This window comes from Typopeltis vanoorti, chromosome 19 (genome assembly GCF_054136105.1).
Source record: "Typopeltis vanoorti isolate ZY-2024b chromosome 19, IOZ_Tvanoo_1.0, whole genome shotgun sequence".
Taxonomy (NCBI): domain Eukaryota; kingdom Metazoa; phylum Arthropoda; class Arachnida; order Uropygi; family Thelyphonidae; genus Typopeltis; species Typopeltis vanoorti.
In genome coordinates this window covers 70,584,932-70,612,497 of record NC_143567.1, presented here as the reverse complement: position 1 = coordinate 70,612,497, position 27,566 = coordinate 70,584,932, and the positions used below count along the sequence as shown (strand labels likewise).

Genomic DNA, 27,566 nt, shown 5'->3' with positions numbered 1-27,566 from the left:
ATACTCAATGGCGGACAGATTACACGATACTGGCCAATAGCCCTAGGTTGCCATCTGTAGGTGAAACGAATAATTAGAATCGAAACACTGGATTCACCACAGCTTTGACTTGGATGTGCATGACTTCTGTATCACCCTGTTTTATCCTTTATGACGCTAATGTTCTTTCCAGAATCATGATATTAGATCTCCTTGTCTCGTGCCTCAAAGCGGCCTCTGCATTGTCATTGATATTTAGCTATAGACATCTCTGGTTCTTGTTCATTCTATAAGATTCGAGTGCAGCCCATGCGGCTATCTGATCTGCACTGTCGAATGCTTTCCGAAAGTCAACAAAGCAGTGTACTAAGGGAGCATGAGAAGTTCTGATAATCGCCATGAAGGAATTGAGGAAGAACCATGTATCTTACACGTTATTTTACATATTCTCCACGAAGAGTTATACACTTGTTACAAAGCTGCTGCATCACTTGCAATCCTCTGAGAAAAATAGTCTCCTCAGAAGATATCATTTTTGCTTTAGGAGTTTATTAGAACTTCATATAGCAAATACTTTAATTTTTATGTAGAACTTTCTCCCCAATTAATCTTACCATGAATATTTGATACGCAGTACTTATGTGTCTACTTGCTAATCTTCAGATTTTCTTCCATTATTTCCTTATTCTTTCTTTTTTCTTCTGTGTTGATCAAACTTTCTTCTTTTATAGTTCTCTACTTTGAATTCCATATTTAATTGATATCCATTTTCATATGTCCTCATTTCCAGCGTATTCAAATTATTCTGTAAGTTATGGATTTCAGTACCATTCCTAATTGCCATGCTCATCTTTATACTACCAGTAAATATTTAATATCAGATTCATCTCCATAGCATAAAGGTATATAAATTGAAAAAAAAGGTCCAAGGACTGGTCTCTGTGATACATCGTTGGGACTTAAATCTGTAGATTCACACCCACCGTACCTCCTTTCTGATACCCGTTTGTCAACCATCCACTTATCCAAGCCAATACTTTATATTCCAGTCCCATATTTTCTAGTGTATGCTGCTGCCTTTCATGTGATATTCTATCAAATACCCTAGCAATGTCGAACAGTATCATAGTGTATACATTCCCATTGTCCAACTGAGACGCAATCACCTTCCTTTCGTAAACCCATGCTGTTCCTTGCAAAGTAGAGGCTGCCTGTAAACACATTTCTGTATATGAGTTCTTACTACAATTCTTTATAATCTTCACCACTCTATCCAGAAATCAGTCGTGAGATACATCGGTATTTGCACCACTCTTGTAGAGCGGAACTATCATGCATTCTTTGCATTGTTGTGGGATCTTTCCTGAGCTGACAAGCAAGTTATACAACATGTTAGAGGTCATACGTGCTGATATCCCATCTCAGTTGTAGACAGCTGCAAAATCGTATTCCCATGCAACTCTGGCTCTTCATACAGTGCAGCGGTGTCAATGCGCGTCGTGTTGCATGTTACATACACTAGGTTGATAAATCTTAGCGACGTGAGCTCGTTATTCGAACTTTTATTCTCACGATATTCTTTCCACATCATCATGTTCTTATGGATCTCATGCTTAATAAGGGTCCTCGAACGTTTCACTCTCCCCTATTTCTTCTACAAACTTTAGGGATATATTCAGAGACAGCCTCGTTTAGGCACTTTTTCAAAAATTCTCATGTGTTGTTGATATTTTTCCTATTCAGTAACTGAAACCATGAGACCAAAGACAGTATTCTCTGAGTTTGTCGTAATTTCCACCTTTGCGGTTCTCAGAATGTAACTTGTCGTAAATTGGAGCAGTCATAAAGTTGGTTACTTCCTATATTTGGTCCTTCCTAAAAAATACTGTACTCTTTACACTTGATTCCAGTTACAATATTTGACTCTGATGGGCAAATGCCTCTAATGCAAACAGTCTGGGACTACAACGAATTCACCAAAGCAACAAATTCAATCTTTCCTGATGCTCTTGGCGTTTGTGTATAAACATAACAAGTCATCTCTTGGCTTTTTCTTATACTGCAGGCTTGACCAAGTTGGACAACTTTGTCTTGTCCTTCACCAAGGACAAGCCAAAGTCTTCTGGTTAGGACAAATGTCCGAACCAGAAGCATACATTTCTTCGTCCACAGCGTTTATAATGCATCATAATGAGGTTGCAGGGTTTTGATACTTTCATTATACCACTTTAATTACGTGTATATGGTTTACGTATGTAATATTTTGATTATCTCATAATTGGATCTCAAACCTGGGAGCAGGGTGTGCGAGATAATTTTTCATGCAATCATGTTAAGTCATGCACTTTACAGTTCAAAAAATAGATGGTGACATGACACAGATTACTGTTATGGCTAGATCTTCTGTTGATTAAAAAAAAAAAACAAAAGAATATTCCCTTAAACTACTTGCATTTAGGTAGTGGAAGATATTATGAAATCTTCCACTACCTATTATGAAATACATTTTAGAATTCATTAGCATCATTCGTGTTTTTTCTTCAATTGACATTGATATTTAAGTTGGCTGTGCCTTAAGAAATATTCTGGTAAAGTCTTTTATTGCTCATATAGTCTGATATGCTGCTGAACAATGTATGTGCGTGTGTGTGTGTGTTTAAATCAATTACAGATTATAGACATTTTTTTTATCATTAGAAAATCTAGCTTAGGCAAAGAGACTGAAACCACTATGTATTTTGTCATGTTATTTGATAAAAAAAAATTAAGATGCAGTTTTTTAATAGTAAATTCCTCTTAATTTTTTTTATCAAATAACATGACAAAATACATAGTAGTTTCAGTCTCTTTGCCTAAGCTAGATTTTCTGATGATTAAAAAAAAAAAAAAAAAAACTCAACGAGCCATTTGCATTTCGATCCCAATTTTAGGATAGCACATTCTATGTACTACATAGAATGTGCTATCCTAAAAGTCTTATTTTTATTTATTTTTGAAGATTTATTTATGTTGCTTGTCTGTAACTGCCAGACAATTGTTCTTCAAAGTCGTAGAGCTATCGTAGATTTTTTTTTTCATTTTTTTAATGAAAACAGTTTTAGATATATCTAAATAGTACTCAATCCGACATTAAAGAAAATCAGCAATGCATATAAGAAAGATATCTTTTATTGAGGTCGTTACAATAAACAGAGTGCAGTACAAATTCTAGCATAGATTTTGTAATATTAATCAGAAAAAAAAATCGATTTTCTGTTTGATTAAGTAGGCAGTAGACAGTATTTGAAATCAGCTAAGAAGATAATTAAACTAAAACACTTTTAAGAGTATTTATATTTAAATTTTCTCTGCATCTTAAGAAATCTACTTGTTAATAAGTAGATTCTCATGCATTTCTCCAATCGTATCACTCGTAACTGCTGAACACTTAACTTAAGAATACGATATCCATATATAACTTATAGTTTGTTATTTAAGATGACAAAATATTGAAGCCTAAATCATCTCCTGTTAGATTCTAATAGTATAGAAATAGTTTCCGTTGTACGTGGGTTTTCTTCCGTTGTAATAAATTTTCCTTCTGGCTACTACTGCTGCGTTCCATTGGTCGTAAACCTAACAGAAAGAAAAATCGAAATATATTTTATATTCAGGAAATTTTTAAGAAAATTAATTTTTTCTTTAATAAATCTTTGTTACCTTTTAGGACATTTTTAACAGTTATTTGAAATAATGGCCTTGTTTGCCTGCTTCCGCCATTTCTTCACATAAATAATAGTAAAAGTGATTAAATTTAAAGTTGAATGAATGTACTCACCCAAATTCCGTCCTTTGCGCAACTCTCAAATATGGCCGCGTGTCCCAAGTAATTTCCTTTATCAAGAAAAGTAGCGATGGCAGTCCATCGAGGGATGTTTCCACAGTTACGACTCACCTATAAGAGGAATAATTTTATTTATAATTCAACTACATGAAAGAAGCGAATGTAATCAGATATATATAATATAGATACGTTTACTACTATGTTAAGTAGACATTTTAAATCAGTTTAAATGCTATGCAGTACTCTCTGTATTTATGAAGTACGACATCGTTAATAATAATAATAATGAATCACTGCAAACAGATATTCTAAGTAGTTAGAATATCCTCGACAAAACTCCCACCCCTGTTATGAGACCGGCTAACTCACCTTTAGTGGAGAAGGCTTGATAAAAGTTTCTCGCGTCATAGATTAGAATCGAATCCAGATCTTTCCGGATTGAGCTACACTGGCTCATAACCGTAATATGATATTAAATAAATAAACTGACCAGACTGATATGTGTATTGCGCACATCAGTAAAACATTCATTTTAGAATTGCTTCAAGAGGCGAGATTTGAAATTTAAAAGGCTTAGCGTAGAGTAGACAGTAACTTACAAGTCGACCACGTTTCCAAGCGTGAGTCGTGAACTTTTTCATGTTGGTGCACTTTTCTTTAACTAACGCAACACATTCCTTCTTATCTACTCCGATCACCCATCTGCCAACGAAAGGTCTTGGATCCTGACAACGAATGTTTGCGATCGCAACTACAAAACAGAAATTTGGTTTATAACCTTTGCCAATGTAAGAATTATAAATTGACACATTTTGTTGTATGCATGTTAAAATATTACTCTTGGGCGGTAGCACTACCGGAAATCATCTCACTTCATGTATTCAATCAAATTTTTAATAAATTAACAAAGAATGGAACAAAAAATTACCAAATTTTGTACTTTGGGGGGGTGGGGGGGGGGGGGGGTGGGGGGGGGGGGGGGTGGGGGGGGGGGGGGGTGGGGGGGGGGGGGGGTGGGGGGGGGGGGGGGTGGGGGGGGGGGGGGGTGGGGGGGGGGGGGGGTGGGGGGGGGGGGGGGTGGGGGGGGGGGGGGGTGGGGGGGGGGGGGGGTGGGGGGGGGGGGGGGTGGGGGGGGGGGGGGGTGGGGGGGGGGGGGGGTGGGGGGGGGGGGGGGTGGGGGGGGGGGGGGGTGGGGGGGGGGGGGGGTGGGGGGGGGGGGGGGTGGGGGGGGGGGGGGGTGGGGGGGGGGGGGGGTGGGGGGGGGGGGGGGTGGGGGGGGGGGGGGGTGGGGGGGGGGGGGGGTGGGGGGGGGGGGGGGTGGGGGGGGGGGGGGGTGGGGGGGGGGGGGGGTGGGGGGGGGGGGGGGTGGGGGGGGGGGGGGGTGGGGGGGGGGGGGGGTGGGGGGGGGGGGGGGTGGGGGGGGGGGGGGGTGGGGGGGGGGGGTACCCCTAAGGGTTTCATCCTTCCTTCCTTTATGAATAGCCTTATAAGGACTGGCTTAAAGGGGCGAAGCAAGAATGCTTTTCATCTTCCCCTTTATCTGTAGAGGACAGTGTAGGGATAAGGTGTTATTGAGCTATTAAAGCTCTGATCATGGCAGGAGGGTAACAGCAATAGCTGAGCCTCAGTTAGAACTTCATTGGCTACAGCATTGCCATCCATTACCCTCCAATGGTATTAATCACCGCATCTCTCGTTCGATTATGCTTTTGCCGCTCCCCCAATGTCCTTATGAATAGCAGTAACCTATATGCGTAATAAATATCTAAGAGATAGTATATTTATTATGGTGTATTTATTACAAATTGCAGTATATCCTTGTATTTGTTTCTAGTTAAGATTTGAATTACTTATTCTGAATCGAAACTAGAGGTTTCAGCGTAGTGCGATAGATTTCCCCCAACTTAAAGGACACTGTAATGTGTAATAAATACACCATACTAAACATACTATCCCTTAGACATTAGGCAAAATCAACTTCACAGTTGCAATTTGAATTTGTCCTGCGATTCCAATCATGCAAAATTATTTGTGCAGTGAAGTTGATTTTGCCTGTCATTCATATTTCTCAAATTAAAATTTACATATTTCGTTTTTGAGACATTCAGACTGAGTTTATTTGATTGGAATCAATTTGTTACTTTTAAAAAGTCAGCATTCACCATGGTTTGCATTTGTTCGGCTGTGTCCGTAGAGAAAATTAGCACTGTATCATCTGCAAAAGCGTTTACTTTTCTGTTTAGTTTAACACTGCAGAATTCATTGATATATGTACTAAATAAAATTGGTCCTAAGACAGATCCTTGTGGTACAACACAGGCTACTGTTTTGCAGCTGCTATAGCTTGTTTATTTTTAGTTTGTGATCTAGCATGTAAGTATTTTTGAATCCGTTTAGGGCCGTATTCCATATTCCCATGACTTATGTTTTTTTAATACAATTTCATGTGATAAATTACCAAAAGCTTTGTGTATATCTAAAGATACTGCTCATGTTAGTTTATTTACGTTCACCTATGGAGGTTTAAACTGGGTTTGTGAAGTTCATTAAAGCATATTCTGTGCTAAACGTTCGCCTGAACCCAAATTGATTCTTTGAAAAGAAGTTGTTTTTGACGAAAAATTTCATGAGTCTAATTTTTACCAATTTCTCTAATATTTTCTAAAAGTCTGGTAAAAGGGAGATCGGTCTGTAATTTTTCAAGTTATTTTTGTTTCTCTTTTTGTAAATCGGTACAAATAAGACCTTCTTAAAATGCCAATTGAAACGTGCCTGTCATCAGTGACAAGTTCAATATGTACATTAGGTGTTCAATAATGTACATTTGCCATTCATTCACATTTCAGTGTTAATAATATCGTTTTAAGTTCCTTAACGTCTTGTGTCAGACAGGAAATGATAGCCAGAAAGTCATCTATTTTGTTTTCGAAGTATATTCTGTCGAACGTCTTAAGTCGTTGACGTGTTTGTTTTAATTCTTTCATTATCCCTATTAATGGAAATACCAGTTGTGGTGGTGGACGGTAGATGGCGTTGGTTTAGTTGCGGTTAGTTGTAGTTGTAGACCGAGTAGTGGAGACAGAGTTGTAGAATAGATGTCCTCCCTCGATTAGTCTTTGGACTCCCTGGAGGTCCAAAAACTAATAATAATTCTAGAGATTAGTAACATGGACATAATAATAATATAATGTCCATGTTACTAATCTCTAGAATGCATAAATCATCATCCCTGGGAGAAGTTTTCGGCGGGCGTTGGCTACCACTGGAATGGCATCCATCGTGGAAGAGTTGGAACACTGAGCAAGCCTTTGTTGTTCGCCGAAATTGAACGAAGCGCATTTCCAGTTTTGTTTTCTGTCTTTAGCGTTTTTTAAATTGGCTTTCGCTGAGACCAGCACAGTAAAAATGATAACTATTTTTGCATTTATCTGCACACTTCATAACAGATGTAATGCCAATTCATGTCTCTTTACATATTTTGCAGCCGCCTACCGTTATGTTAGATAGTTCAGTGCTAAAGTTAATCCTATTCTTTGTTTTAGGTTCTCACCTTGTATACAAATCCAATGGCGACCGTTGACTAACAGCAGATTGATGTTTTCACACTACTTGCAGAGGTTAACTTTCATAGCGCTGAATACTACATTACCTGGTACAGAGAGAGTTACAGGCCACACTTCGGGAATTACCATAATTCATTTTTTTAAATAAGATAACTCATTCAAATATTGTTTACTATGAGCACTGTTTCATACAACTATTATGAACTGCGCCAATGGTTTGCAGTTTACATCTAGCCAGTAGTATGCAACTTCGTTGATATTGTGTAGTCCAGTAAAATGAGTGAAAAAAGAAAGTATCGTCACTATTCAAGTAAATATTTAAAATGTGGGTTATTCCGTCTAATGAGCAATTACCAATGTGCTTAATATGTGCAAACAACTTTCTCAAACGAAGGATACCTTCAAGAATGATCGAGCATTTAAGAATCCAAATAAAGTAAAAAAGGATGTGGAGTATTTTCGCAATTAAAGACTAAATTTAAAAATCGTCCTGGACTTAAACGGTCTGTTGGTAAACAATGTAACCAACAAGAAAAGGGACTCATGTCTTACAAACTTTCAAAATGAATTGCCAAACATGGAAAGAGATACTCTTGGCGAAACTCTCAACCTACCGGTTTGAATGAAGTTTTAAATGCGATGATTAGCTCGGGTAAAAGTAATATGACGTCATCAATTCCTCTGAGCAATGATTCAGTATCAACAAGAATAGAGAAATGGCAAAGGACATTGAAAAAATTTTAAAACCATCGAATTTTCTTTGCAACTCGATGAGACAACGTTTCTTGACAACAAAGCTTTGTTAATGGCTTACGTGCGTTAAATAATTTCTTCATTAGAATTTATATAAGTGTTTCCTTTTGCTGAATAACTGAAAATTGACACAAAAGGTTCTACAATTTTAAGATCGTTAAAGGCCTTTTTAATTCCATAAAACATTCCTCGCGTATAATTTCGTGTGCAACTGATGGAGTACCAGCTATGATTGGTCATCAGCGAGGATTTATAGCACATTTAAAAGAAGCGCAGTTCCAAAATATCTTTACAGTTCACTGGATTCTTCATAGACAGCACCTGGCAGCAAAACAACTTAAAGGTAGACTAAATAAGACTTCAGATGATGTTATTTAAAGCAGTGAATAAAATTAAAGCCCAGTCATAGAATACCCGTATTTTTCGGGAATTTTGTTATGAAAATGAATCAGAATTTGATCGTATTTTGCTTCACAGTGAAGTTAGGTGGCTCTCAAATGGAAACTGTCTGCGACGCTTGAATCATGTCTACGATACTGTTTAGGAATTTCTTAATTCACATGATGAGAACATGATAAGATTTGAAATGTTATTGTTTTCATCTTCTGGCACTGAAAGAAGACTTGATCAGATTCAAAGACTTTGATGAGTTTAAAGATACCCGATTGGATCATAAGTCCATTTCTTTGTGATGCTACTTTTGTTCATCCAAACTTCGGTGAAGAATTTATTGACTTAGCAATGCAACTATCCAGGGGAACGACAAGGGTATTTGTCACCCTGGTGCAAACTTTTACCGGTCGCCCCTAATACTGCATTGTATAATCCAAATTAGATATTAGCTGCATAAAATGCTGCCCCTATCAATATTATCGCCGGGTGCGTTGCATCCCTCGCATCCTCGGGTTGGCGCGGCCCTGCAAATATCCTCAAGCTTTGACAAGAAATAAAATTATTGGTCATTGCTTTTCCTTCTTTACTTGGTCGACAAAGGATTCAGCGTCGTGTTGCAATTGCTAGCTAAGCAGCGAAATTTATTGCAAATAAGTGAAAGAGGAGACTTGAGACTTCGTTTGCCGAATATTGAACCTAATATCGACAAATTAGCAAGATCTCATCAGGCTCAGGGTAGTCATTATGATTGGCTTATTAAATACAGTAAGTTTACATATTTTTGAGTAAAAATTTATCTGTATAAAAGTCATTAATTTTTAATGAACTGTTACTTCAAATATGTTGATCGTAATTTAGGTTTGCCTAATAATATATTATAATGATCTTATCGAGTCATTAACCTAGTGTAAAATTGAGCAGGGACGCCAGGGCATACAAATAGTTGAAAGGGGACGCCAAGCAAAAAAAAGGTTAAGAACCACTGCTCTATACCAATTGAGCTGCGGGGTCCCTCATACTGAATCCATACTAGCCACTAATTTAAGACTAATTTGAACTTTTTAGTATTTTATATCAAACAAACCATTCTGAATTCTTACAATGGCCTGTGTGTTGTCTTATGACAATAACCATAGTTTTATTTATTTTGTGAAACCTGGTTTTCTTGCCTTAATACATCACCTAAATCATCCTAAGAATTAAAAAAAAAAAAAAATTATGTGAAACGATATTTTTAACTGCTTTCTTTAACATCGTTATTTAAATGCATACAACGAAATGCGTTTATTTAGAATTCTTTCATTGCCGAATGGCAATATTGTTTTGCAGGTATCTCTACAATCATACGTTGTCAGGATCCAAGACCTTTCGTTGGCAGATGGGTGATTGGAGTGGATAAAAAGGAGTGCGTTGCGCTGGTTAAGGAAAAGTGCACCAACATGAGAAAATACACGACTCACTCTTGGAAAAGAGATCTATATGTAAGTTGCTACCTAACTCTGTCTTGTAAACCGAAATATTTTGTGTCATCAGTTTATTTAATCTCATTATGCCTATGGATAACGGTCCTACTGATTTTGGCCGCTAATCCGCATTGGAGAGTGAATTTATATGTCATGAAGGTACGCAAACTTCCAGATGCGATCACAGGGAACGAACAGTTTGAGAAATCACGAAAAATTGATTTTTTTTTTTTTTTTTGCCAGTTCTTCCTCCCTTCGAGGCGGTCATTTTTAACCCCTCAACTCAGAAGAATCCACCTTAGATCGCACTAGTTCCTACATAAACACCTGCTACAGACCTAAAAATCGAAAGAGTGGCAGATGTTTATTATATTCGCTTTTCAAGTCTTCAGTATCATAATTGGTATTGATTTAATTTAATTTTGGTGACAACTTGAGGATGTGTAGATCGATATCTGCTCCCTCTGAAGAATAAAAAACGACTGGGGATTTATTTTTTAAGAGATAAGGACTCTACGGAAACATTTTATTAGGAATAAAAATAAAATAAATAGCCTTCCGAAAACGAAAAGGTAGTTAATTCGTTTTACATCCAAATATTAGATGTAAAACGAATTTATAATTTTAAACTTCCCCATCTATTTGAAAATGTAAAAAATAATAATAAACCACAAGAATTCCAAAATGTTTGGGCTGCAAAGTTTCGTGTCAGTTTTGTACCAAAATACACCTTCCTAGAGGGTTTCTGCTTTCTATCCTACTAGAAGACCGCGCACATACACAAATAAAAAGGAATGCATTTTATTTAATTATTTATTCAGATTAATACTGTTTACATTATGCGTACGTATACTCATGAGGAGTACAAGTACATACACTAGCGAAAAAATTAATGAGAACAAGTCAAATTTTCGTGAAGTTTTTGGTTTGGTTTTTGTTTCAGTTCACAATATTTTGGTTTTAGTTCAGTATTTTGGTTGAGCGCCGCCTGATTTAATTGTCACTGAGATGTTAATTAATAGTCTTGTGCGATTCGTAGTGTTATCTTCATTTTGTGTAGCTATAAAATGGATACATCTGCCAGAAAGCGTTCAAAAATATGTACTCTTTCTGAATACACATCTATGACTCAAAGACAAATTGGATGGGGTTGGTTTGGGTACTGCGAATACGATTTTAAATGGGTTTAGGGAGTCAGGTACCTTTTATCCTGATAGACAAGGAAAACGTGGACAAGAAAGGAAAACTACACTCGCTCAAGATCGTTTACTAGTTAAGAAAAGTAAAATTAACCCAATTAATGAACTTATTAGGAAGAGAGGAGCACATAAATGTTTAGGTAAAGTTAGAGTTTAAAATTTTTGCAAGAAAATAAGTTGTACTTATTTTCTTGCAAAAATTAAGTTTTTTTTTTCTTTAAAATGTGAGTGTTCGGATTAATTTGTCCGTTACTGTACATAAAGGTTATTTGCGTCGTCGTTTCATAATATTGAACAATAAAATTTGATAAAATTTTAATTACTATTGCAAATTCTCTGCTACTTATATTTATTGCATTTTATATGACAGTTACGTATATTTATATTCTTTGCTTTTTCCTACAAAATTTTATATCAAATGATCCATCCAAGATTCACGCGTTGTTATATACTTCTTTGAGTAAACAGTAGCTTTTCTTGAGTATTGTTTTATTTAACAGTTTAATGATAAAAACCTAATAATCATTATGCTCTATCACAACGATTTCTTTTTTGTTGCAACCATTATTTTATTTGCATTTTCCATACGATAAAATCCACAGCACTAGTAACGGATTTATCATTGGGATATCCACTGTCATCTTCAATGTCTGCACTGCCCATTAAGATCACGTGTGCAGTGGTTTATTATTGTAATTGGCTATTTGATATGATAATGCAATAATTGGCGTTAAAATCCTCTATAAAACCTACCAAAGAATACATTCACCAATGAGCGAAAACATATGATACTAATATGTTGGGCCAACTTTGGTCGAAATATTCCCGTGCACCAATTCTGGCATTGTCTCCATACACCTCATTAGGTACCCCGGAGGTATTCTGAACCTACTAGATAGCATAACGTGCTGGAGGTCAGCAATGGAGTGAGGCATAAACCAGTATTTCTCAACCTGTGGTTCGCAGGCAGACTTAAATTAATTAAATGTTTTTTAATTATCCAAACAAATTAAAATTGATAAAGTAAAAATTATTGAAATCAAATGGAGACTTAAAAAAAAAACAAATAGCGTCAGAATGTTCAAAGGCGGAAGCAATAAAACTATATTATTATTCACTTTACCCCTCTTTTATTACTGGTCATTCCTGTACTACAATAATTTATAGCAGGGAAAGTGAACAACAATATAGTTTTATTGCTTCTGCCTTCCTCTGCTGTTTTGTCAGATTTGAAGTGAACATGTGTTATCCACATTTCAACCAATTGTTTCTTGGCTATTGATTTTCATTATTGAAGGTTTTCCTCCTTCAACCAAGGCTCAGTATATCTTCAGAAGTACTAAGTGATACTTGGACAAAATGTGTCCTGAGTTAACCCCAGTATTTACATATATTTTTGGAAACGTTTTTTAATAATGGAAAAGTAGCTTGAACTAGAACTTTGAAAAGAAGGGCAAATAAAAAGGTGATGCTAACCCTAATTGTGATACAAGTGTTGTGAAGGCGAGTAAATCTGATACTATCAAAGTAGAAGAAACAAGCAGTTCAAAGAAAAACTACAGTAGGAAATATAACAGTTCACATTTTGAATTCGGGGTTTACTTGGCGTGGAGATGAAAGTGATCAGGAACCTCAATGTACTTTATGTTATGAAGTGTTGTCGAACGAGCGCATGAAATCTGCAAACTCCGACAACATTTAGAAACTAAATATTGTGATGCGAAAAAATAAGCATGTCGAAAAAAAACCATATTCGGCGACGCTTAGCGACATTAAATCATGGGAAAGATGTAGTTTCGGCCATGGTTTCGATTAATAGCAAGGCACTGGAAACATCTATCTCTTACGTTTGCGCATAGCGAAAACAGGGAAACCTAATTCTATCGGGGAAAATTTACTACTTCCAGCTATAAGAGATGTGGTAAAAACTTTGTTTGGCAACAAGTTACTAAACGATGTTGATTTGACTCCTCTTTCAATGAACTGTCGGTCGTAGAATTAATGATATGGCAGGTGACGTAGAATCTCAGTTAATCGAAAGAGATAAGAAGAGCCCTTATTATGCGTTACAAATAGACGAGACTACTGAGATATAGATGATGCGGACTTAGTAAGCTATGCGCATGATAACATCATTCTTGACGATATTCTGTTTTGTAGAACTTTGTCATCCCGAACAACTGGAGAAGAAATATTTCACACTCCCAATAATTACATAATACACAAAGGGATCCAGTGGGGAAAATGCATGGGCTTCTGTTCGGATGGAGCTCGAGCCCTTGCAGGCAGGCATAGTTGGGGGTTGTTTCTATGGTCAAGGACGTAGCTCCGGATATGAATTGGGTACATTGCTTCATACGTAGGGTAGCGTTAACCTCCAAAGGAATGCACCAGAATTTAAAACTGTGCTATAGAGCGCTGTAAAACTAGTTGATTTTAGTAAAGCTCGACCGTTAATAACAGTTTATTTTTTCAGGACTCTGCGATGAAATGGCCAATGAATATATACAACTTTCGCTTCATTCTGAAATTCGCGATTTCCGGGACCAAAGTACTAACGAGGTCATTTCAGTTAAGGCACGAAGTTTTATTGTTTGTAAATTAACGTAATTCTAATTTTGCATCACTCCTTGTTGAAGCACAGTTATCAACACTATCCCATCTTTCAGACATTTTTTTAGAAATTAAATGAACGAAATCCCTCCCTTCAGGGAAATTTTTTTTAACTGTTCTTGATGCCTACAACAAAACAAAGGAATTCAACAACAAAAAAAAAAAAAAAAAAAAAAAAAAAAAAAAAACTGGTGTTGTGCATTAGTTATGTAAGACAGACAATTTGCACCTTTTCCAACATTCGAATCCTTTTTAGTGGAAAATGATATTTTTGTTGACTCTGAGTTTCGGGAAAGGGTTTGCAACCACCTCAAACATCCGAAACGGAATTTTGGAACATATTTTCCGAAGAACTTTTATAAGAAATTTCTGCGGATTCAAGATCTATTTCAGGGTTGCAGTCACGAGAACGACCTTTCGTTATCAAAAAAAGAACATTTAATTGAGCTTTCAAGTGACAGTGGACTTAAAATGCAATTCTGTGATCTTGGTTTGGCTCGATTTTGGATCTCGTCTTCGATGAGAAGTGAATTTCCCGAAGAAGTACTGAAAATCATCATGCAGTCCAACCTATCTTTGTAAGAAAGGATTTTCATCACTCCTTCAAACAAAAAACAGAAATCGTCTTATTGTGTGTGCCTATCTTCGACTGAAGTTGACCAATATTGAGCCAGATATCCAGTAATTCTGCAACATTCGTACGGTGATGGATTGTACAGAAACATGCATCGCAGCGTAACGAATACAAGCAGCATACAGGACGGACATAAATAAAACCACCAGACGATTAATGATTCTGCCAAAATTTTCGATGACCACTGCTGTGCCTCTGGATAAAATAGGACGGATATAATTAAAACCACCATCATAACACGATTAGTACAAATCACATGCGTACAGTATACGGTCGCTGTCGGGAAAATGCGATTGACATCGTGGGTTGGAATGTTTATAGATATTGGGAATGACCTCACATAACAGGATACCTTAACTTTTTTTTTTTACTGGTCATTCATGAAAAACTCCTCAGGGAAATAAGGCGATTCGTATCGGCCGGAAGTGTGTGTGATGAGCATTAATGACTTTGGGATATTCTGAGCAGTAGTGGCTCGTGCATAAGCACTGCAACATCCCCAATTTTTCTCGATATATAAATATATTTATTAATATTTAATTTTATCAAATCCTATACAATGCTCTTATTTTGTATAAAAAATAATAAAAATCCATCTTGTAGCACTTAGGAGGGGAAGGATGCTAGCAGCACTTTGTTTACCACAGTGTCATATTGCTACGCTCGCAAGCATATGCACGTTATAGTGAGATGCGCGCTATTAGCGTAATGCAGCACTGTCCGTCGCCCAGTTCCACTGTTGTTTATATGCAGTTTGCGCCAGTTGTAGAGTATTCGTAATGCTTATCGTTATTTTAGAACATTATTGGGGTTAGAATAGATTTTAAGTAATTTTGAATTATACTAAACTGTATAATTGTATCGATAATAAACAATATTTTTTCATTTTTATTTTTTACCATTTTATCAAAAACACGTATACACTGTACTTACGGTGTGTATGTATATTTCGAAAGTTGCAGCAACCCCACGATTTCCAGCCTCCACTGGTTCTGAGTGAAATTTTTGGGTATATGCAGGGGATGGTTTAAACAGGACAAGGGATGTCATCCATGAATGTCAAGTTCGTATTCAATATTATGATGAATGGAGTAAGATAAGAACAACATCTTTCCCTCCTCTCACAACGCACTTAGCGAATGGAACAGTTTACATGTCGAATCAGAGTGTGTGTGAAGATAAAAGTTGTTGTGGGGTGAGCTTAATTGTGGGTAGATGAATGGGGATAACATAATCTAAAAGTTACCGTGGGGAGATGAATGGGGTTTAAGTGGGACGATGCTGATATACCCATTCATTTGCTTAGGGCAAATCGGAAACTGTCTTTGTTTAATAAAAATTAAAACTTTGTTCAGTGATTATATATACTTTTAATCGTTTACTTCCAACTTAATTATGTTTCCATATGTATATCTAAATATTTATGTAGATGTAAAATGTTGTAAATATATATAATATATGTTGTAAATATGTAATAAATATATGTAATTGTTGGTAATCTCCACATACATTTTTTAAAAAAATTACATAACTTAATGGTCCGTAGAATTATTTTAGGCATTTTACTGGTCCTTGGGCTTAGAAAGGTTGAGAAACGCTGGCATAAATTACACGTTGAGTTCCACATGATTCCACAAATGTTCAATTATATTCAAATCAGAAGAATTAGGGGAGCATACAATGACTGGATAAGCTCTTTGAATCATGGTAGGAGACGTGTATACATGTAAGTGCTTATACTGACCGATCCTCATCAACATTTTCGCCTTATTGCATGGGAGCCCAGCAACTGGACACTGCATGAGTGTACGGGACTTTCTTAGTGTAATGACGCACCATGTCACGCCTTGTAACATGGTGCGTCATCTTCCTATAAAAGTTGAAATCTACTGAATATCAATGTGACCATGTGAAACAAAACTTATCCGAAACAATCCCCATACCACCAATTTACTGTTTCCGGTTAACCTGAATCTGGTCGCAACTGTTCACGCAATCCGCAAAAGAATACGTCCTATTCTGTATTCGGTCATATTTCGCTGTTATCCGAGGGATCGTCATCCATTGGCCGACCTGTGCCAAGAAACTTGGACTTCTATTACCAACTAGTAATGATCTCCCCTTTTCCAGCACGTTGAATGGACGTTTGACCTTTCTTGAATAATTCCTTCATCTTGATTATGGCGAGATGAAGTGGTTGATGTGTACGCCCTGCCTTCTTTGTGCTAACCACTATTCGCTGTTCCTTTTCACATTGCACTGGCTTCGTATTCACGAACTGACACAAGTGACTGTCTAGTCGGTATTAGTCGTATCCATTGCAAGCGACAGGGGTGATAGAAACTACATAGTTTTATCTCATGAATGTATATCTCGTTTTACAGCATTACTTGTATTATAAATAAAATTTGCAGGTGCGGAGCAACTGTGCGAAAATTCCTAAATGGACTGCCATCGCTACTTTTCTTAATAAAGGAAAATACTTGGGACATGCAGCCATATTTGAGAGTTGCGCACAGGACGGAATTTGGGTGAGTTGTTCTTCAAACCTTAAACCAAATATACTTTATATCATAATGCTAATTACGTGTATTGACCATATTGGTCTGTTCCGGTCTCATTATCCATCTAAAATATCCTTTTTTTGAGGTCTATCCGGCCTTCTCTTTCCAGTTGGCTTATTTATATTTTATTTGTTTAGCTTATCGGTTTACATGTTCTAACCATTTTTGTTTATAATTTAGTTTTTCTTCTGATTTTGTTTTTCGTTCTTTTTTTGTGTCAATGTATTTTGCAGTTTTTCTTAAATCTCATTTCACTTGTTTTTATTCTTTGTTTACTGTCATATAATGTGGGCACTGCTGAAGTATTGTATATTTTCAAGCGTGTTTCTTTTGTAGTATATTTGGGTTGAGTGTTCTATCACGCCTATGATCTGTAAAAATTTTGAAGTTTTTAAGTTTGTCTTTTTATTCTTCATATGATAATTCACATCCAAGATAAATGAAAGTATTTCTGTTCTATTATTAATAACTGTTTTACTTGTAACTGGAGTTCGTTCACACCATGCCATTGTTTTATCTATGGATATTTTCCTTCCAAACTGTTCTACAATAAGAGTTGAATTATATATTGCTTTTTCCTTATCTGATATCAGTACCTGATCATCTGCAAATAGCGTTTTTTTTTGTAATTCCAGGAAATATTTATACCTGGATCGTTTAAAAAGGTGTTACACTGTATTAATAATTAGTCAAATTATAAATGATAATTATATTTCGAATAATTATAATCTTAATTCAAAACATTCCTAATAAAAATAAAAAAGTTTACATAAATGAATCTTAATTAGTACGTGACACCTCCAGGGAGTCCCAAGACTCATCAAGATAGGGCACCTACTCTACAACTCTCCGTCTCCACCCACCACAGGTAACTGCAGTTACCATCATCTACAGCACAGCCATCGCAAATAATCTTAATTCAAAACATTCCAAATGAAATAAAAAAAATTTACATAAGTGAATCTTAATATTATTATGAAGAAAACGACTGTCCAAGTTGCCTTCAAAAGGGTTAAAGTTTTAGGGTTTCTGAAAAATCCCTCATGAATACATAACCTTTCGATGAACAACTACGGAGGATTTTGCTTTATTATTAACAAAAGATAAAGTCATTGATTATGCAAATTAGTTGTAAAAAGAGAGAATTTAAGTTTCGGATAAAAAAGCGCTAGTTGGGGATGCTAAACAAAAGGAACCATTGGGATTGCTTCTTGCTGATGAGAGAGAAGATTGAACTGAAGAAAAAATCAGTCAGATGACCGAGTACATGATTTGTGGCTTGGGGAAGGAAGTGATGTCTTTAAATGATACTGTTTACTGGCTAGTCTGCAAAGTTTGCTAGTGTTTTTCCCACTAGCAAAACATGCTAGTGTGAAAAACCTTCGTTTACGGGAGGGGTAACTGTCACCTCCATGTGAGATTAGCTAAATTATCTTCACATGAAAAGGTCTCGTAATTTCGTACTACGACTGAATCGAACCAGTCTTTTTCCGATGAAAAGAATCTCTCACTGCCGACTGCCCTTGAAAACGTTCCATACACAACTGTGTGCACAGAAATTTCTCGAGGCGAACAGTGGGAATGGAACTTTTTAGAAGTGGTGGTGTAGTAGTACAACCGATAAAAGGCCATAAAAAAGTAAAATAAATCAGTCAGTCATTGTTATATTCATCAGTATTCACTGTAGATTTACTACATCCAATAACATGTTTCATGCCGTTTCAAGGCAAGTGTGCTGCACGCCATGAACTATTTCAACCAGTAAAGATAACATTTTCAATGATATATAAATAAAAATTTTCAATGATATATAAACATTGAAAATGTTTTTCAGTCAAGAGCTCATGGAAATATGACACGCAACCGCGTTGAAATGGAGGTAGGTTGTGAAGACTCATTTTAAAGAAGTCAAAACTGATGAAACTTTATTTTATGTAGAAAATAAAAACTGGTTTATTATAAAATTCAGTTAAAAAAATTTTACGAATTTAACGAAGGCACACTTTAAATATTCAAGATGAGAAAATGCGGTCCAAAGAGCTTCGTTATAATTTTAAGATCGGAATCGGTCAACTATCTGTTGAAAGCGTATAGGTTGTTAGAAAAGTTTTAACCGTGTAAACAGCTGCATTCTATCTCCATGGAAAAGCAACAACAGCACTAAAATGCTAAAACAAGTAAGTGGAAATCTTGTGGTTTGTAAAGAGCTGCGATAGCGCCACACTACATCCTTTTCCATATACCAATTACATGGACGAGTGTCGATCAGCGGATGCCAAGTGCATCATTTCATGTGGGAAGTTTGGCAGGAGAAATGATTATCTTTAACGTCAACAGATATGCAACACTTCTGGATAATGCCCTGCTTTCAAATTGGAAATGTTTTAGAGAACGGACAACCAAATCCAGTGCAAGGAGCTAAAATTGCATAGTCTATAAAGAATCTCGATCTCCACTCAAGAGAATACCTTCAGAAAGATTGTGGTAACATGGAAAAGTTTAAATATATTGATGAAAGTCTTAAATCAAGATTGCAGATTGCCTAAGAAGAGCATGAGATAAATAACCACCCGCAACTTTTCGTATGTATTATGTTTTTAAAGCAGACAACTGTAAGGACTGAAAAGTATTGAGGAATAAGTGTCCTCTCTCCATATATTTTTTGCATATAATTTATTCATTATTACAACAAAAGGATAGGTGAGAAACAAAGCGTATTTCACAAGGGCAAATGCTGCGCAGACATGGTTCTTCCGTGCTTTGAAATTAATAGCTGAAAACCACAAAGAATTCACAAAGCTAACACGCAGTATTCATGCACCGTGAAAGTCTTTTGAAAGTGGAAATGTAAATTAACTTTTACAAACATTCACCGATGGAATCCCAAACGAAATAACAGCAATCTTTATAGATAACCTCATAAGAACTCAATCAAATAGGAAAACAATAAATCTTGGCTTACGGCAAGGTTGCACTTTATTTGTGAAAAACGTTTCGAACTCCAAAGTCGTTACGTTGAGGCAACTAGTGTGCAAGTTATTTCAAGATTTGTCAAATAGATATGAAATATTGTATTTAAAGATAATTTGGAAGGGAAATAGATCATAACCTGCGAATATTTTGCTGACATAATCGCTTGGTTTAACCATTTTTTTTTAATAATAAATGGACTATACTGACGCTATAACATACGAGTTTTTATGTTCTTTATCGCAATTAGCCGATACTGCAGAGAAGATCTCTGCGATTTTATATTTATCTTTTTGAAATGTCTTGAGGATTATTTTTCGTATTCATTTAGTAGCATCTGAAAGCCTAAATGTAATTTTATTGTTCCCTGGCCCCTCAGTAATTTTTCCAAAGTTATTGAGGGCAGGAAATGCCATAATCTGTTAAATGCAGTCAGACAATATCATATGCATACATTTATTGCAATGTCTCAACTGAGAGACAAGTTAAAGAAATCCTTTTCATGTAGATGACCCGAAATAGGCCTAACGTAGATCTTTGTAGTGCAGTCCTGATAAAACTAATTGACCAGGTATCAACTATTTAAGGTTAAACCTACGGCTGGGCAATTTTTTTTAATATTAAAACTGCTTTGAATTATGAACATAATTCAAAGTCTGCAACGAAGAGGGAAACTCTTTGGTTAATTTGCGTACAATAAATGAATTTCGGACATAATCAGCAACGTGGGCACAGTCAGAATTAGGAGAGAACTGAAAACGGTAAACGAAGACAAAGTGAGGCAAGGAAATCTTGATGCACAGCAAATTGAGGACACAAAAGGTTTGGTAACCTTCGGTATGCACTGAAAAAAAAAACATGATTCTGTTTTTATTCTTAAAGACAATGTAGTTAGGGTAGATGAGAAGGAATACAAAATACCAAGCGAGAGATTCGATAAGGAATAAAAGATATTTGCATATTTAACGTTTATGTTGAAATGATTTGTATACCAAAAGCGATAAAAATACAAATTTGTTATATAATTTTCCTCCATTTTGTTTTCACGCGAGATTTTTTTTAACCTCCGTGTGACATGTTGTAATACCTTTTTTTAAAAGTTGTGTTATCAGAAAGTTACAGAACAATGACATACAGCAGGATCGAATCACTTCGGATTTTTTTTATTTTTAACATTTTTTACCTAAATTTTTTGCTGACAGTAAAATAAAACAAATAGTAAATTTATTTTTATTATTATGGTGACCATTTCATTATAGTATTTTGTCGCAATACGGTATATGTCCAGAAGGATTAAGGGGAGGGAATGTGTAATCACCTGACAAAAACATTACGAAAGGTCAACTGGATTCCTTAACAGAAAAAGAAAAGAAAATTGAACGAAGCTTAGTATAATGATTTTCATGAAATTGACGCATTACGGTTCTTGTACTACATGCAAATCAATAGCACAACTGAGGTGTTGGTCGTACGGTCGGGGATTAATTCGAAGTTGAATAAAGAGATCTTTTGCTATCTTACTTTAAGATAAAGAATTTCCATGGAAATTGAGTCCTTTAAAACCACGCTACCGGCCAGGACGTATATATATGTCCACATTTCCATGGATGCGAAGTGCATATTAAAATTGTAATACCATTGATATTACATTGAAATGTATGATGGATACGAAGCTTTTGAGGGTGCGTATTTGATCTATACTGGCCGGTAAGGTGGTTAATGTCAAAATGCAACTATCGTATTTCCTATAGAAACCATTATTTGTGGTTATTGGTTTACTGATGACTGCAGGCGATTTTGCTTCTTGCAGAAAATCGAATGACTGGTTATAATACATACATTTTAAAACGCACGTTTTATATGCGTCATGGGCGATGCCTTCAGCCGAATCCTGATTTCATACCTTCATAATCTGCGTTTTTTTCTACTCGACTTCAAACAGCAATGATTTCGTAACCTGGGCCTTGTTTGAAGACCTAAGTTGAAATTCTTCCTCTAAATCAAGGAACTCCCTGGGTTTGAAAGCGAATTCATAATTTCGCTGTGATTTCCCATGAAAGTTGAACTAAATTGTTCCGACTTGCATCCGAAGCAGATAAAAGGTAGATCTGTCAACTAGACGATCTATTGATCGATTCGTCTGTTTAAGGGTCGAAACCAGAAAATAGTGGCCCATCCACAAAGAAGAAGTCTCAGTATGTCTTGCTTTAGTTGCTTCTTCATACAATTGGAAACCAACTAAGAATGGCACGTTACGCTTCATCTCCCCTTCTCCTAAACCCCATGTTGGCAATGCAAGGAATGTGATAAAAATATGACGAATAATAAATAAAAATCACTATGTTTGCAGAGTTCAAACATGGAAATTTTGCAATAGCCCAAATGCTGCTTTAACTATATTAAGGTCAAAAGGTACTACTGAAAAGGAGAGCATTCAGCGCAAGTATACCATATTCGAAGACATTAAACGTACAATCCTGAAAATTTTAATGTATTCAAGTTTATAATGGATAGCTATGCCAATAAAACACAAAGTACAGTAAAAGCATTATTTGCACTGAATTTCTGTATCCTCTCAATAAGTAAACATTCATTGCATACAGTATAACGCAGCTTGCACAACTCCGTTTATATTTGCAAAGAAATATACGTTTACACATGTGTAAATCCGCAACTATCGGTAGAATCTTGATGGAATAAAGCACTAACGGTAGATTACGTGCTCGAAATAGTAACTTGTCTTTCATGACAGGTTTCGTAGCCCATGCGAAGCTTCTGACATCTTGAAGAACGATTGGGATACCTGCTGTACATATCGTGTAATGTTATCCCTTTGTTCAAGGTTTAAAGGCTGGTGAAGTACCCATTCCTTGAACATACCCCAAACGGAGGTATTCGCGTACACTTCACGACGTCCTTATGTCACATCGCGTGTGAGATCAGGAGAGCGTGAAGGGTACGGAAATTCCGAGAACCTCAAAATGTCCCTACCGGGGAAGTGTTCTGATAAATAGGCTCTAGAACCACGTGAGGTTGCTCCGTCCTGTTGGAATATCTGCACGAAATGGAATGTTTTTTGCTTGCACGACACCTATGCCAATCCCGGGTGAACGAAGCCGACACCTTCTCGGTGTAGCTTTCGCAATTCAAAGTCACGGTTAGACCACACTTCAATGAAATAGGGCACAATTACGTCATGGGCAGAAATCTCACACCTTGTGGTGACCTCGCCGTCAAGAGGTTTCTCTTGGAAAAATTCAATTTTCGAGATACCAAAGAAGTCCGTTCTTAAACATTGAATAACCTACGACAAGGCACTAGCTCGTTAAGGATTCTCTGTAGTGACCATCTCGGCATCCCAAGTGTTATTACTGTTCGGTGCTTTTTGCACGCAAGGCTGAACAGTACTCGGGTTTTATACGCTGTTCTACGTGTTTCGGAGACTGTAGCACTTGCTCCTGCACACGCCCGTGATTCTTATTTGTATTAACCGTTCTTGTTTGTGCATGTCCATTACATTGCTGCAGAACACTTCCGGTACGTCGGAACCACTCGATTAAGGCAATGATGACGCTAATGCTTGGGGCACGCTTATGGAAACGAACAAACTTCTCAAATATATCGCTGGCTTGGACCATTTACTCCATTAATTCCATGTGAACGAAGATAATTCTCAACAATAAATGTCTTTTTTTCCAACCTCGCCCATTGCTTCGGCTAAATGTAATGACGTAGACTACACGTTCTTTCATTAATGTGCATGCAGTCGAACGCCATCTCACAGCCCGTATACTAAATGAGGTATCGAAGTTCATTACTTTTTTTGCACTATACCGTATTTTGAATTTATCTGCAATCATACGTTAGGATCCTAGACCTTGCATTGCCAAATGGGTGATTGGAGTAGACAAGAATGCCTTGCTGTGGTTAAAGTAATACAGTAATATGAAACAAGAATACGACACGTGCTCAGACGAATGATCCGCACATAAGTTACCATTTTTTGCCTTTACTTTCAAATCTTCACAGAAATAAGTAAAATTAAAATATTTTGATGGACTGCTCCTTGCGGATATATTGAATGCCAGAATCAACGCCTGTCAAACAAACTTAGTAACCCACACATCTTAGACTTATCAGAGGAAGCATTCTACAGACTCACCAGCTTCGTCACTCATTTTTGATTATCCTACACCTCCTGATCACCCAAATCTCCCTTTAACCAACTCTGTGCACATTAGTTAAGATGCGACCGAATCAGTCTTATAAAGAGGGATAATAATCTCCCTATTTTCAATTGTCAATGTGTCCTTCGATATTCAAGTGTACTTTTGAGCTATATCCCAACTTGTATACTGCACCCTCTGAACTTCAAATCCATGTCAACCATCTTCCTGAAATCCTTATTCCCGTCAATTTCGTGCAATCCACTATCAACATGATACGAAGTATGTAATATTTTCATAGCAAAGTGCATTATTTTACAATCTACTGCCATTGTCTTTTGCGTACACTGCCAGTTTATTTAAATCGACATGAGGATATTTACGTCCCCTGTATCAACTATAGCCATCACCAGTTTCCCATCATTAGCAAACAAATGAATATCTCCCCGCTTAAATCTTTCCCTATAGCGTTAATATACAAATTAAAGCGAGTCCTAGTACAGAGCCTTAAAGTGCTCTAGTCCCCCACTCTACCACAACTTTTTATCGTTCAAAAAATGAGGTGTGAATAAATGCTATTTCTCATATGGTAACATTGAGATTTGTGATATTTTACAAATCTATAACAGTATATCGTTTTTGTAATATGGCAGTCGATCTGCAGATAATGAAGTCAAAGTAGTAATTGGAGACAATCACTAAAAATATGTCTATACTATAGAAGAATAGTAAACATCATTCTAACTGAACCTGTTTATTTAAATACTTCAAAAACGTTTATTATATCCACCTAAATTATATTTATTTAATCTATCAGTTTTGCAGACCGGCTCCAGAAAGCATCAAATTCCCAAAAAGAATGCAGCGAATATTTTTCTTCAATAAATGATACGTCATATCGTCATTCGGAATATATTATTACATCTTTAGTACTAGAAAAAATCCTACAATAGCCATGAGATCGCCAAGGGGGAATATAGTACTGAAATCATATACGGCCATAATTTCGAATTGGAAAGGCCCAGCCTGCTTGTTGTAGTAATGTTACTTTAGAATTATCTATTGCACAGCTCACTAAATTCACGACTTCAATCATTTCCTCACATGGTATTATATAATTAGAGGATGAATCCATATACGATGTTCATAATATAATTAAAAGCTTCAAATTTTTTCATACACAAACTAACTTAACGTTTTAAAATCAATAGTGCTTTTATTATGATGACCACATGGAACTATTTGAAGCGACGTCTAACTCCAAACAAACATCCAGGGCCACCGTATACGTAAACCTTTCCCAACATTTTTCATACGGTTTGTTCTGAACATTTCCCAATGTAATAATGAAATAGAAATTTAAAAGTTTTCACGATATCCACTAAACGTTTTGTATTCCATCGTTCCGAGAGCTTAAGCCTCTTAAAATATGCGATTATCAGTCCACTAAATCATTTTTATGAAGTAGTTGTGGAAAATGTGAATGGTTTCTTACGAAATATAAACATCAAATGTCTGAATTTTGCATATACTCGTTTTGTATGGCGTTTCCACTTCAACCCATTTGGACAAATTCTGAGCCTTTCTGCATGAAGATTTAGGATAATATGGAATTATTAGCACCACTTGACGTCCTGCGAACAGTTACTGTCCGGTGTGACAAGCATCTCTCCCATGCGAGTATTGCAGGTATCTGCTGATAAAGAGATATCTTATATGGAAGGCCATAACAACCAATGCACTATTACCGCCCGCGGAAAACAATTCAGAATATATTAATGATCGACTATTACACTTTTTTTTATATAATGTTCGTCAAGTAGCTTTATTTTATCGTCCTACATGTTTCGCCAATTTTTTTTATCGGCATCTTCAGGGAATACAAACTAGTAAGCTAAATGAAGGTAACAGACTAGGTTATAACTGATGGTTCTAATTCATACAAAAAATTAGTATTGTGCGTGACAATGGTGCGTGTCTCGCGAACGCGATTTATTCGTTATGGCTCATGATGTAATTGTCATGAAAGTTCATTTCTTTGATATTTAATGATCTGATTAAAGCTTTCCAAATTTCTGGAAAGGTTAGACCTTGATTCTTGTTTAGGTTTTTCAGTTTTACGGGCGACTGTAGCTGCTTCCTTGAAGGTTCTTTAATGGTAGTTATCCTATATAGGGCATAAGGCTCTTATCCCACTCAATGTGATGGTTAGTAGAGGCAAAGTGGCAAGAAAGGCCCGAAATGTCTTGTCTGTTGTTTCTGACATATCCTATCCTATGTGTTCTTTCTTTCTCGCTTCAAAGCTTCTAGAGAGGTCTGACCTTTGTCACTTTGCCTCTAACCATCACATTAAACAAAGAAATGAACTTTCATGACAATTACATCATGAGCCATAACGAATAAATCACGTTCCCGAGACACGCGCATTGGCTCGTTCAATATTAATTTTTTGTATGAATTAGAAGCAGCAGTTATAACCTAGTCTGTTACCTTCATATAGCTTACGAGTTTGTATTCCCTGAAGATGCCGATAGAAAAATTGGCGAAACATGTAGGACGATAAAATAATGCTACTTGACGAACATTATATAAAAAAAAGGTATAATATTCAAGAAAAAATTCCACACATTATTGATCGATCTAGCTTTCAAATTTACTGAAATGTTCATTACACAGCATAAATTATCTTCAAAAAAGAACCAATAAGAACTTCAAATTCGGAAAACATTCGATTAACAGAAACATTATCCTCATAGCAGCGCGAAATCTGTGTATGATTTTAAGCTTTGTAGCACTTTACTATCACGGATTGAAGTGCTTGTGTCGGTCTCAAATTCGACTTTAATTATATATTCTTAATCCAACAGGTGTCGAGCCGAGTCTCAATTGTGCGCCTGTTAGATTAAGTATATTATATTAAATATTTAATTCCTAAATGGCCTGCTATCTTTACTTTTGTTAAGGGAAAATATATGGGACATGCAGCAATATTTGAGTTATCAAACGATGGAATTTCGGTGAATAAATTAACTGTAAACAGTTTTCTTCATGTAACGATTTGTATCTTATTGTATGCACATTTGATACATTGCAATTTCTTCCTAAACATGAAATGCGTTTACTTTTCTTAGGTTTACGATCAAGCCAACTCTGTACCAGTGCAAAGAAGGAAGCTTAAATACACTACGAAAAAGCAGAGTATGAACGGAAAAAATTTCTATACTATAAAAATTTAAAGACAAGATTGTTTGGCCTTCGAAACTTCATTAAAATAATCCCCTTCGTAACTAATGGGAAAATATTAAATTCAGAGGAAAGAAAGTCAAATATTTTGAAGTATTAAACATTAAGCTAGTCTGTCGGATTCATAAACATTTCTTTGTACTTAAATGCAATAAAGTATTGTTTAATCATGTAATTATTTCTTTGTGTAGTAGTTTCTACTA

At 36.3% G+C, this 27,566-nt stretch overlaps 2 protein-coding genes across 2 annotated transcripts; one reads left to right on the top strand and one right to left on the bottom strand.

Moving 5' to 3' along the window:
- Positions 1 to 3,463: 3,463 nt before the first annotated feature.
- LOC150096235 (domesticated amidase effector 2-like) lies at positions 3,464 to 4,507 on the bottom strand. The gene is made up of 3 exons (XM_090409417.1): positions 4,402 to 4,507; positions 3,797 to 3,913; positions 3,464 to 3,594 (listed from the first exon to the last, which is right to left on the bottom strand). Exons 1-3 carry the CDS (start codon positions 4,441 to 4,443, stop codon positions 3,490 to 3,492), a joined length of 264 nt encoding a protein of 87 aa, XP_090265543.1. The 5' UTR covers positions 4,444 to 4,507; the 3' UTR covers positions 3,464 to 3,489.
- Positions 4,508 to 8,346: 3,839 nt separating this feature from the next.
- LOC150096234 (domesticated amidase effector 2-like) lies at positions 8,347 to 27,356 on the top strand. Its single transcript, XM_090409011.1, has 4 exons — positions 8,347 to 8,461; positions 9,841 to 9,992; positions 16,835 to 16,951; positions 27,252 to 27,356. Exons 1-4 carry the CDS (start codon positions 8,347 to 8,349, stop codon positions 27,354 to 27,356), a joined length of 489 nt encoding a protein of 162 aa, XP_090265137.1.
- Positions 27,357 to 27,566: the final 210 nt, after the last annotated feature.